General features: G+C 41.7%; 1 protein-coding gene across 7 annotated transcripts in view; it reads right to left on the bottom strand.

The window, feature by feature from the left end:
* Positions 1 to 3,866: 3,866 nt before the first annotated feature.
* ST7 (suppression of tumorigenicity 7) overlaps positions 3,867 to 13,449 on the bottom strand; it is a 116,278-nt gene continuing 106,695 nt past the window's right edge. For 5 of the 7 annotated variants that reach the window (XM_044422981.1, XM_044422976.1, XM_044422978.1 and 2 more), the window contains 4 exons: positions 10,960 to 11,110; positions 8,521 to 8,613; positions 6,913 to 7,052; positions 3,867 to 4,176 (listed from right to left, as the gene is read on the bottom strand). In XM_044422981.1, the coding sequence (XP_044278916.1) occupies positions 4,081 to 4,176; positions 6,913 to 7,052; positions 8,521 to 8,613; positions 10,960 to 11,110 (480 nt within the window). In that variant the 3' untranslated portion in view covers positions 3,867 to 4,080. Of the gene's footprint in view, positions 4,177 to 6,912; positions 7,053 to 8,520; positions 8,614 to 10,959; positions 11,111 to 13,449 lie in introns of those variants that run through there. The other 2 variants (XM_044422977.1, XR_006413973.1) reach the window with 2 other exon arrangements.

The following is a 13,449-nucleotide window of genomic DNA, read 5'->3' as shown; positions in this document are numbered from 1 at the left end:
CCTCCACCTTTTCAATTCTGCAATTGATTGTGTTGCAAAAGAGCATTTTCCGCTCTCTTTCTACAAATAATTGCCAGGGGAAAAATCACTTTCCACACTCCTTTGTAACAAACACAATGCCATATGTCAGGCTTTGTTAACTCTTACAAGATGAGGTGGCATTCTTGGTTTTCCTCTTCTGTAAAGCTGTATTACATTCATTGTTTGAAGTTTCAACTCAAGGTTTTTCAGACTGCAAAGTCTGACGTGAGCTTTTGCTCACATCAAGATAGCATTGCAGTAGCAAAAAATAGAGCACTGCCTTTGTATTCTGAAACTCTGTTTTAAAGACTACATTTCATGCAGCCTCCTGTAAATGTTCAATATAGGTCAGTGATCTTTTCTAATATAAAAATGCCAACCATCAAATGGATAAATCAGATACCAACAAAAGCAGCTTCATATGCCTTCTCCTGCCATAGTTCTCTGAAATAAGTTCCTGATCTTTTAATAAACTATTAACAGCATATAAGTAAAACTAATAAAAAATCCCATGACAATTCAAATGCTGTTTTTTACTAGCAACAGTATTTTCAACAGCCAATTAAAAGCTGATACAAAGAACATGAAAAGTCTAGGAAAGCAAAAACCCTTTCAAGCTGGTGTCTAAAAGGCATCACATTTAGTACCATGCAAACTGACAGAGGGGTGATTCCGTAAGTGAGGGGCCACCAAGAGAAAACCCTGTTCTTGGTTACCATCTCAAAGTGAAAGTTACCCAGAGTTGTGCCTGTAATGATAATGTGGGAATAGGTGATCTTTCAAATCTTGTCCCAGACTATTTAAGGACTTTAACAGTTAAAACCAGCACTATGATTAATGCTCAAAAATAGATTGGCAGCCAGTAAAGCTTATCTAATGCAAGCATGCTGTATTCAAGTTAATGAGCCTTGTAGCTGTATTTTGGGCCACCTGAAATGGCACCACACTCATTTTCTTACTGTTCTCTGGGTATTAGGTTTTTGTTTGTTTTTAAGAAAGCAAAAATATGGGAGATCCAGTTCACACAAAACAGCAACAATTCCTGAAATTGTGGGGACAAGTAGAGTGGACAAGTAATTTCCCCTTTAATTAATAATCTAGGAGTGCCCTGTTTTGGGGTTATTCTCCAATTTACAAATGAGTTAAGACTGGGTTTGTGGGTTAAACAACCCAGGGCATCATGAGTGAGCTAGGGACTCAATCTTCGCCAACTTCCGATGAACCCAAAGGTGAAGTTTTGGATTTCAAAGGGGAAAACACTCTGGAAAAGGGTAGTGGGAGGGCAGGAGTATTAAAGGGGAATAGAATCCTTTGAAGCCCCATCAAGGTTGTTGCCCACAGTTTCCCAGGCCGACCTTGAGAGCAGACATGTTTTGGAAGAGATTGGAGGAGACTTGCGAGAAGAGGGAGAGCCACTGTCTTACCTGGTCTCTGAGCTTATGATGAGATGTCAGGAGAGATGAGCTACCCAGTTAGAGGGCTTGTGTAGGTCTCCCCAGCTAGCTTTCCACCAGCAAGAGCCAGCCTGCAGTGTGAACTGAAAGGGAACGATTGGAGCCAGAAAGTTTCCAGTTTGGGTTGAATTCTTATCCACTCTTACATGACCAGAGGCTATTGTTCAGCTTACTAGAGTTGCATTGTCTTGTTAGCTTTGAAGTGTCAATAAAGATCTGCATTGAAGCAAGTCTAGTGTCTTGGAGCTTAGGACAAAAAAGGACGAGTTGGACTCACAACAGCAGGTTTGCATTGTCAGGAACAACCCAGACATTACTGCCTAGATGTGAATCAGATTAGAGCGGGAAGGAGAGAATGGCAAGGGAATAGCTGAAACAGAACAACACACCTTATGTAAACAGTATAATTTTAGTTGACACAATGTTTTCCATGCTTGCATGAGAATCTGCATTTGTCCAAATCCTGCCACTTAACTGTCATACAATATGAGGAACCTGCCCTTATTTCCTCTTCCATTACAAGCCATATAAGGCAAGATAAAATGACATAAAAATGAAAGAGGGCTGCCATTTTGCAGGTGACTTGCAGGTATGATCTAGTCCAACTTTCTGTCCCAAGGCTTTGTTGCTAGTCGCGAAGTTGTGACCCCATGGACAACATTCCTCCAGGCCTTCCTGTTCTCCACCATCCCCGAGTCCACTTAAGCTCACACCGACTGCTTCAGTGACTCCATCTAGCCACCTCATTCTCTGCTGTCCCCTTCTTTTGCCGCCAATTGTTCCCAGCATTAGGCTCTTGTCCAGTGAGTCCTTCCTTCTCACTAGGTGGCCAAAGTATTTGAGTTTCATCTTCAGAATCCAGTCTTCTAAAGAGCAGTCAGGGTTGATCTCCTCTAGGACTGACTGGTTTGATCTCCTTGCAGTCCAAGGGACTCGCAGGAGTCTTCTCCAGCGATTCAAAGGCCTCAATTCTTTGGTGCTCAGCCTTCCTTATGGTCCAACTTTCACAGCCATACATTGCAACTGGGAAAACCATAGCCTTGACTATACGCACTTTTGTCACCAGGGTGATGTCTCTGCTTTTTAGTATGCTGTTAAATAGGCAGGTATATTGCTAAATCTAGAGAGCTCTGGCTGTTGTGTGTATGGAAATAAATAGATAGTTTCCAGTTGCCTTTTGTATATGGTCTAAATCTGTTTGACCATGGGAACACTTAAGATTTTAAGATCCCTAGGCACATTTCCTGAATTTCTCTTAAAAACATAGAACTGTGCAAAGTTGGTTGAGAATTGGATGATAACTAAGTGAATATGCCCATAAGCAACTTGTTTTCTGAGGTCAGTTACGAATTTCCTAAATTTTTGAAGCATCTCTATAAGCATCTAGATCAGGGGACTCGAACTCAACTGACCTGGGGGCCGCTGGAAGTAGAGTCTGGGTGAGGCTGGGCCGCATCAAGTATTCCACCACCGCGGTGGTGGTGGGCCGCTCATCCCGCGTCGCTCCCGGAGGCCGGCCCGGGCGCCGCCGGCACTTTGAAGGCCGCAGGGCCCCTCCCCCATGCCCCACCCGTCCTGGCAATTGGCCCGCGTGCCGTGAGTTTGAGACCCCTGATCTAGATTCACATTTATGGTGAAATGCTGGTGAAAGTCTGAGCCACAAATCCTGTTAAGAGGATGAAAAACTGTTAAATCTGAATAATCTTATTAAGCCCCTTTGTTATGGGGCTACCTTGATTTAAAACAATGTCATCTTGACCTGCCTGGTTTGTGGATTATAGGGTCAACAAGATGGATCCAAGCAATAATCTATGTAAGGAAAATATGCTACTGCCAGCATGCAAATGTTCAAGCATTCCTACAGTTCTGTTGACACACTAAAACATGCCAGAATCTTATTGTTTCCATATGTTATGTTTATGTACAAAGGAGATGCTTGACACCATTTCCAGCAATGTTTGGAAAGGCTATCAGCCTTTTTTCAGTTTGACTGCTTTAGGCACACAGTGCATAGTTATTTTTATGACTAATATTTCCCGGGCATTACAGTAGAATATGACAGCAGTGCTATTAGCTAATATAAGTGTAGAAACATTGATCCATTGCCCTAGGTCCAAATACCCCTCATTACCAACAACACAGGGTCTATTACACAGAATCAATATGGTTAATTAGCATTTCCCTCATTGACTTTGACTGTAATAGTACTTTTAAGCATAAATGCTGTGCCTGTTCAGAGATGATTAAAAGGGTTTTTTTTCCCTTCCTGTGCTGTTTGTTCGAACTTCAGTCAACGGCCAGTCACATTTCCATGTGCCCCTACATCAAGGAATCAGGTTGGCTGAGCTTTAATGCAGGAAATATAAACAAAACTGCACAAGACTGAATTGCTGCAGTACACAAAAAGTTTATTTTTTAAAGATTTTTTTCTGTTTTGAAAGCAAAATAGAATAGAACCAAACATCAATGTTTTTGTACAACAAAAATTATATGATAACAGACAATCCATGAAGAGCTTCCCTTTTTTAAAAAAATCATGCTTTCTGGTAGTCAACAGTAAGTTGGCACAGAAAATGTCACAGCAGCCATTCTGGACTACTTTGCTTCAGATCCTTGTTAGCTGATGCCAGAGACTGGAGGGCAGGATACTTTCCACTTTTTCCATCACAAAGTTCAACGGGGCAAAAAGGGTGCTAAGAAACTGTGAAGCAAACAGACAAATGGCCCCATCAAGGAGTTACATGCACCAATCACCAATTGCCCCCACTCAGCCATAATCATAATGTAATATATGCACATCTATATTACATGCTTTTTGAATTCAGTGGAGTGATGTGTCATGTATATTGCATTGCCTATATTTTAGTTTCTTCAATATTATCTTAATCTCCTACCTTTTTTCCTTCCAAGGAACTCAGGGTGGCTTACATAATTCTCCTTCTCCTCTCAATGTTATCCTCACAACAAGAACCGTGTGAGGTAGGTTGGGCTGAGAGTCTGTGACTGGCCCAAAGTCACCCAGTTGGCTCCATGGCAGAGTTGGGACAAGAACCAGATCTCCTGAGTTTAACCTTTAGTCCTGTACTCTAGATCACTATATCACACCTCCTTAAGTTACAAATCAGTATACACTTTTCCTACAGACAGTGCATAGTAAAGGAAAGCATCTAGGGTCGACATTATGAAGTGTGATCAAATTTTCTAAAGATGGTTCCTATTAAACTCTTTTCTGTGCTATATTGGCCTGCTAATTTAGGTTCTCTCTCTCAATCTCTTGCCCTTTTTCTGTTGTTTGCTTGTTCTAACTTTTGGTACTCTCTTTGTTCCAAATTGTCATTATCACCTTGCACTGCACTCCATGGTGAAGTGACAGAACCATTTTCTAGAATGCATATTTTAGAACTCATCTTCACAAGCATCAGTGCAGCTGTGTGATCTCTCTCTCTCTCTTAACCTTACACCAAGGGTGTTGCAGCTGAGCCACATGGTTGAAATTTCTTTCATGCAGAGCCCCAGTTTGACACTCCATGGTTCTCCAGATGGTCACGTTCCTTCTCCTAACCCCACTACCTCTCCTCCAACTGCAGACTGCTTGGCTGTCTCCCAGTTTTTGCATGTTTTTGCCCCATTCTAAAAGGCTGAGACATCTCCTTTAAAGCTTAGCTACTAGCAGGAAGAGCTTTGAACGAAAACGTACCAGTCCTCTATTTGCTTTTAGCTCTGTCCACTACTAAAATTGTCTACTAAAAAAAGGCAATTATCTAGAACTGAATTTGGCCACATTGAAAGAAATCCAATACCCCTGCACTAACAGGTTCTGACAATGAGTCAATTTTTTCAAGATACAGAATTCTAAGAAAGCTTTCAGACAAGGTTCCTCAAAGTGGGATGCTTTGAACCTTGGGAAGAGGTCAGCCACTACCAACAGGATACTTACTAACAAGCATCCACTGAAAAGCAGGAAGGAGATGGCAGGCGTGTCTGCCACCACTGTGCCTTGTGTCTATCATTCCATGTAGATGACATTTTCAGACATCTAAACTTAGGGCCAGTTAGCGGGAAGGAAGAGGTTGGGGTGCCAGCTGGAACGGAAGCAACTCTGTGGCCTCAGCCTCCTCTTGTGTCCCCCCGCACACCACTTTATCCCCGCTCTGAAGCCCAGTTGCGACCTCAAAGAGAGCTGATGAAGTTCTTGCTATGCTAGCTGCACACGGGTTGGGCAGGGCACAGTTTCTGGGGTCCAAGCGGTGAGCTAGGCCAACCTTATTGCTTCGAATTTGAAAAACACTATGGATTCCCCAGCAATGTCAAAAATCTATAGTCACAGACTCCCAGCCCAACCTACCTACCTCACAGGGTTGTTGTTGTGGGGTAAGATGGAGGAGGAGATGTAAGCTGCCTTGAGCCCTTTGTAGGAAAAAGGCAGGATACATACATACATACATACATACATACATACATATATATATATATATATTTGGCTGAATCTTCTAGAAGGGCTACAAAATGGCCTTTGTGAATGAACTCTCTAAGAATTGAGCAGAAGAAAATGTATCTAATAGCAGGGCTATGAAGGATAATCTCAGGGGGCTGAATGAGAAATCTGCAAGGTCCACATCTGCCCAACAGCTTCCCAATCCCTAAAAAATAAGTGAACTTAAAAAAGTATTCTACACTGTGGATATAAACACACTTCAAGGTACTCATTGCCTGCAGTATACTTAAAGAGTGGCAAGTACTGGTTAGAAAAGACCATGTTCCCTCCTCCATCTTTATGGCAAAGGTGCCTCCTCCCAGCAGAAGCAATTTAGGTAATTATGAAATCAAACTATATGGAAACTGCTTCTTAATTCAATTTTACTAAGAGAAGGTCAGGGAATGATTGCCACCTGACAATGGTTCTCTTGTAAGGAAATAAATTATTGTGTAAATTCATCCATTAAAACAATCTGGTTGTTTATGGTTTCGCATGAATTTGAGTTCCTTTTTAGAAATCTTACTTTACATCTTTTAATAATACTTCTCATTGTCTCATGTGCAACAAAACCATAAGGTAGGTCAAGAACAGCAGCTTAAGGCTACCTAGTGAATTCATGGATGGGCTGAAATTTGTTCTGGAGATTTCCTGGCTTACTGCTTAGCACTCTACAGCAATATGCTTTTAAATAGCTTTTCCATGATTTTTCCCCAAACTCTGCCTCATAGAGTTTAACTGCATCATAGAATGCATTGAAATATTTTCCTGAATAGGATTTACACTGTATTCTTTATTATATGGTTGAAATACTTGCAAAGACCTAGCTCTTCATGCTAAGAGTGGAGCCATGAAACACACTCCAGTGCGGACTTCCATACAGTCCTATTGAATTTATTAAGTCACGTACCCCACCCTCCCTCTGTTCTATCATGGCAAGGAGCATGAAGAGATCATACTCACTGCTTTTGCGAAGACTCCCATTAGCTCTGGGAATTGATGTGTCAGAAGGGCTAGCATAGCTGTGAAGGAACATAATCCAGCAGTGAAGAGAATAAAGAAAGGAAGCTCTTTCTTGGGGTAAACTGAGACTTCATGAAATGCTGCAAGGGAAAAACAGGATAATTATATGTATATTTTAAAGCTTCTATCAGTGAGGTTTTATTGTTATCAGGCTCAGTTCAATGAAGGTAACCCCCTTCTAAATATTCCATCTTGCATCTCTTCCTAAGAAAGTTTTTAAAAGATCATTTGGGGTGGAATCTGTGTGTTTAGTGCATGTTTAGACAGAGAAAAGGCCTACAGCTCCCAGTATTCCCCAGCCAACTATATGCTTTTCTGCTCCTTTAGCATTCTTCCAATTCATCTCTTTCTTTCCTAGATACACAAAATCTCCATCCACATATTCTGTTTAAAGTTATATAATGTTACAATACCAGTAAGTGTTGCTAAATCATGAACATAAGCAAGACTTTTCAACATGTTAACATTTTAAACTGTTTCCTATTTAATCTTTTTTCATTCAAATATTTTGAAAAAGTTCTTGTTAGATGTTATCTCCTTTGACAGTAATGGAAGAGTGATGGTGGTTGCTATGCTGTTTTTGTAACTCAGTGGTCCTTGCAGAAGTTAATGAAAAAAAAGCAACAGGAAAAGCCAATGAATAAAATCACATAAAACAATAGATTTAAGAAGTTGCTGTTTCTCCTATTATATTCCAATAACAAGATTCCTAAAAAGGAGCACTGATTACAGAGGTACCTAAAGTTCAGCAACAATGCTAAATGTTAAGGATACAATTTTTGTGGGTTTTGCCATTTGGAAGGACTCTGAATTACTTATTTTAATCCATCCTCCCTCCATGTAATACTGACTGCCTTAGTGTGAAACATGTTGAGCTCTTTCTCCAAAAGGTGGGGTTATAATCAGAGTTAGCACAAAAATGTAGAGCAAAGCCCTCTCAAGGTTTCTGCGAACTGGAACAGAGTTATCAGGCAAAGTTAGGTAATGAGGAAAGGAAGAAGTAGGGAAAAGGGCCTTCCTCTAAAAATATTTATTTCTATCTAGTTCTCTAAACAATTCAGGAATGGAAAAGGGGTGTACCACCAGTCATTACTGTGACCATGGCAGTTTGCACAGCCATACATTCAAGTGAATCCTTCACAACACTTCAGTAACGTGCGCAGTTCTTTCACTACAGAGCATGTTATGCACACAAGGAATTGGGTTATCCTCAAAACAGCATGTATCACATCAGCTTCAGCTAATTGCTAGCTTTTGGAACAGTGCAGTCAGTCATCCTCGTTACCCAACATCCTCATGACCCAACTGAGCCTAAGAACTCAGCTCTTCATGATCAAACGCAAAAACCCGTTGCTGTCTCTAAGCCAATGACAGAAATCTGTGCCAGTGAGGAAGGACGAATCATATCTTGTTTACTGCCTCCATGCTGAGTTCAGGCGCAAAGGTTTTTCACCCAGGAATATTTGTTGTTTGTAAAGGCCAGTCAGAGATACATGGGTTGTTTTTACTTTCTTGGAGACTGAAGTACATGGAAAATCTTATACTTACATGGAAGAAGTTCTCTGTCTGCTGTTTCTGTACAGATGGGGTAAGGGTAGAAAAGATGTCCTTTTTCCAATGGATAGGGGATCATTCTGAAAGCTAGAGAGGGCATGAAGAAACATTTCAAAGGTTGTTGCATCTGAAAGCAATTTATCATAATTATAGAAAATATGGTTTATATTTTGTTGATGAACAATTGGTGTATTTGGTGCCATTTTAAATTCCCTATACCATTTCTAGAGCTGACAAGGCTTTCAAGACACTGACAAAATAAAAATAAAAAATTAGCACATAAACACTGCAAAAATGCTTTCAGTTGCCACTATGGCCTTGCAGGGCCCAAAACAATAAAACAATTGTGTAAACTTTCCCAGTTAAATTGTTGTTTACATTTACTACTCACATGGTCCTTTTAACAGTGAATTTCACTGTAAATAGATTCACTTAATCACAGATCCTCCTGGTGTCAGGTATCCTATTCCCAAGCAAATAAATATAACAGAAACTTGGTGTATTTGAGAACCTTTGTATTCTCATAACTTTAGAAGCAACTCAGACTTAGTGAACAAAGCCTTTGCATTGCTTTTTAGGGGAACAGAATGAGGTGATACTGTCAATATGAATGAGAGTCATGATTATTCTCCATTAATTTATTTGGATATGGTGTGTCTTGATATTTCCCTCTCTTTCTCTGTGTATGTAATACTGCCACCAAGAATTTAGTTCCAATTCTATCAACTAACTTCTCCCACTGGACTGTGCCCAAGCTATAAGGCTCCTTCCTTGGACTATGTGGTCCTGAGAATGAGACTCTTCTATTCAAATGGCCCATGACTTTGGGTTAACCATGAACAAAATAAAACGGCATTTGTACAAGAAGCATGTTGGTTTCAAGATGTTCAGGAGCTTATTTCCTTAGTAAGCAAAACAGTGCACAATAACCGCTGACTCTTTCCCGCCACACTCTCGGATGCTGCTTGCGCTTGGGAATGCTCTTCGGCCAGTCTCGATGCCATCTGTTTCAGTTCAGTCTCTCCCTTCTGCACTCAGGTTGCTGTCAGCTTCTATTCCTCATGGCCTTAGAGTACCTGGCAGGATTAGGCCCTGACTCTTCCTAGTGGCTAAGCTGTCCTCCAAGTGTTCTTCTGTTCCTTTCCTCCCGAATCCCGACTGCCTTCCACAGCTCTGTGCAGGGTTCGAAAGAGCAGGCTGCCTCTTCAGAGCCTCTCGACTGCTGCCAGACCGGCACTGCAGCTGCTACCTGCCCACAGGTGCATACCTGTCGTCTCCTCTCTGCTCACGCACTTCCAAGCCCCGCCCACACGCTCCCAGTGACCAGCCAATCACCTCACTCACCCATCCCCTCTTTTATCCCCCCCCCACCCTTCTGCAACTTACCAACATTTAAAGGAACACAATCTCATGGCACAGGGGTCTCCAAACCTGGGGCTGCAGACCAGTACCAGTCCGTTGCCTGTCAAGAACTGGGCTCCACAGCAGTTGTGTGTGGCAGGCAAGTAAGTGAAGTTTCATCTGTATTAGAAGCCACTCCCCAGCACTAGACTCACTGCTGGGGAGCAGCTGCAAATACAGATTATCATAGGGCCCCTTTGGGTCTCGGGCCTCGAAAGGAGGAGGGAGTGGCAGCAGAGCCAGGTGGCAAGTGGGGTGGAGAAGCTGGGGAGGGTGCACGCAATCAGCGAGAGAAATGGGAAGCAGGTAAGGGCAGGGATGCAGGTCGGGGGAGGCTCCCACTGATTCTGCATTACGGTGAGTTGTATAATTATTTCATTATATATTGCAATGCGATAACAGAAATAACATGCACAATAAATATAATGTGCCTGAATCATCCAGAAACCATCCCACCCCCCGGTCCATGGAAAAATTGTCTTCCATGAAACCGGTCCCTGGTGCCAAAAAGGTTGGGAACCACAGTCATAGCACTTTAAATCATTACAAGGAGTATCAAGAACTGATGGAGAAAGTCCTCAATTTTTAAATCTCATAGATAAGAACCAGATTTAGGCATGTGCAAACAGAAGTCCCCTGCCCACTTGGTCATGAATGTTTTGTTAGTGCAAAGATGGTATTCTACATTTCCAAATGCTGCTGTGCCTGGCTGGCTAAGCCGAAGAAATGCCAATTCTCAGTGATATTCCTCGTTCGTGCAAAAGGCGAGACTAGCATTCTGGTAGTAAGGCATGAACTAAATGTGCATCTTCCATGCACGAGCCTCTGTACAGACAAGGCATGCGTGCACAGGAGCCCCTATTTCTGCAAGAAGAGACTGCAGACTAGGTGCTGATGTGACTGACACAACAGCTGGAACTGTGCAAGGGGCTTTTCATGGCAAGGAGCTGTGCTGCATACAACAAGAGAATGAACTACCGCGGCATTTGGCATTCACCTCCTGCCATGTTTCTTAGGACTTGAATTACTTACTGCCTTCCCACGTACAATGTAAGAGATTCAGTGCCCCCTCGACCCTTTTCCAGTGCTGAATGTGAAAGAAAGCATAAGCTATTGCTTCGCTGTCGCCTCTCTTCAAAATGTGCTCAGGGGGCAATATTAGGCTTTTCATTTCTAGGAGATACTGCAACGAAAAGAATATCACAGTCATTTTAGGAGTGTGGAACTACAGACTCCCCACATGAAATTTTACAACCTTCCATGGCAGGATTCAATTTACATGCCTTTTCATTAGACTTGTGTCGTCCTAACTGCACCTGCTCATCAATCAGTGAAATATGTACACTGAAATATGTCAGCAGGTGGCAAGGGCTGTCCCCAACAGCTCTTTGGGGAACAGGCGGAACTGTAAAGCAGGGATAGGAAGTGTGGTCCTCCAGATCTTTCTGATTTCACTTCTGTTATCCTTCAGCATTGGCTATGCTGGCTGGGGCTGATGGGAGTTGCAGTCCAATGATTTCTGAAGTGCCACATGCTTCCAATCTCTGACTTAAAGTAAAATACCACTTGCAAAGCAAATAGTTATGATAAGAATAAAACCGTAGCTTTAAGGCTACAATCTTGTACACACACTCATCTTTGAGTAAGCTCCACTGGAATCAATAGGTCTCCTTAGTGGATGTGCATAGAACTGCACTGCAGATAATGCAGTTCATGCATATTAATGTATGTGAACTTTCTTTTTCAGAATCATGCTATTCTGAATTTCAATACTGCCAGCTTCCAGCAATCCATTAACAGTTCTTAACAGCTGCCCAAATCCCCTTTTGGGTTATAGTGTTTTTAAAGGTTGGATTAGTAACACTGCATATGATTAGTTTTTCCAAAAATAAACCAACCATATTTACTCTTCACTTGGAAAAGAAATGCTAGTATTTTTCAAAATATATTTTAATAAACCATGCCACTATTAAATGCCAAACTATGCTTCTTTTTGCATGGTTTTGTTTTATTCTGCCAATTAATTTTTATCATTTGATATTTTAATTATGTAAACTGTTCTAGAATCAGTTTCTATGAAGGGCAGAGATGCTTAAGAGTCTGAAAAGCCCAAATGAAACTGCTTTTGTCATATACTGATTCAGAATTGGTCATGCGTAGGGTAGACCCATTTATGTCAATAGCTTTTAAGTTATTCCTGACTAACTAGCCACCATTGATTTCAGTGTGTCTACTCTAAGCATGATGAAATACAACCCTATATATTACTAGAACTATTCATTTATGTTACTGTATTAAGTAAATGTTTAGAATTCATTTACATGGACCAGCTCTTCTGAGAGATTGAATAATACAGGATTCAGAGCATCACTTCACTGTCCATGCTTGGGATAACTTGCAGAATATTTGAAAAGCCGTATTCTTTTCTCACTCGTTTATTTTTAACTCTGTATACCCAAAGCAAATGACAAATGTCCTCAAGTCCAACTTTATGGATGCTGGAGAGCTGCTCTGAACGGCCTGGGGTCACTATTGTTGCTCTACATGGCATAAGCACATGCAGCTAAACAAACCAGAATGAGGATTGTTCTCACACACCACATGGGACACAATGGGAACACAGTCAACCTCCCCACTAACTCACATAATAGGTGAAGCAACCCATGAAAAAGGATGCACTGAAACAATCCATAGAAAGAATATTGCTCTAATGAAAATCTAGAGGCTTTTATCTGTACAAGAGAATTTGCTATTGTCAGAGGAAAAAAAGAGCATTCACAGTTATCTGAATCCTGCACTGATAACCATAGGGTGGATGGAAGGTCTCGTGAAGAAGCATCAAACACAAACCTGGGAGTGACTACTTCAAAACTTGATTAGCCCCATCCACAGAATATTAAGTGTACAAATGCAAAGAAAAAAGCTGTTAGAAGCCTGAGTTGTGGCAAAAATGGGGTAAAAGTAAAGGGTAAACAAGCATCCAATGCAGGGCACAGCTGCGGTGGGGAAGCTCATGTACTTTCCTTTATTTAGGGGGCTCTTTTTGGCTGTCTAGATTTAGTCCCAGAAAGCGAAAAAAGATGGGGCAGCTATATGACCTGGTACAACTCTGTGGTCCAGCTTACTCTCTTCCTTGCCCCCTGCATGCCCCTTTCTCCCCACTCCAAGGCCCAATTTGCAATGTTGAGCTGCTGGTGCTTGTTCTTACTCCACCACAGGGGACGATGTTGGAGCACATCCTATGGGTTTTGCAGTTGCGTTACGAAGGCCATAGGCTTATGCTCTGGGCTGAATTTTGCAAGGAGTTAGGAATACCTCCAAATTAGTAGACTGCAAAAGCAATTAAGTAAAAAGGACAGCAATAAGCACTGCAGGACTGATTTCTGTTCTGAATACACTGAAGGCCATACATTAACAGAGTTGTGGATCAAACTTCATGTTCAGAAGTATCACATGCTCTTTGTGCCAGGAGTATTCTGTGCAAACGCCCCCTTCATCTTCCCCCACCTTAACAACAGATCA

This window comes from Varanus komodoensis, unplaced genomic scaffold (genome assembly GCF_004798865.1).
Source record: "Varanus komodoensis strain SLA01 unplaced genomic scaffold, ASM479886v1 scaffold13_1, whole genome shotgun sequence".
In the NCBI taxonomy this organism is placed as follows: domain Eukaryota; kingdom Metazoa; phylum Chordata; class Lepidosauria; order Squamata; family Varanidae; genus Varanus; species Varanus komodoensis.
This window is presented reverse-complemented; position numbering and strand designations above follow the sequence as displayed.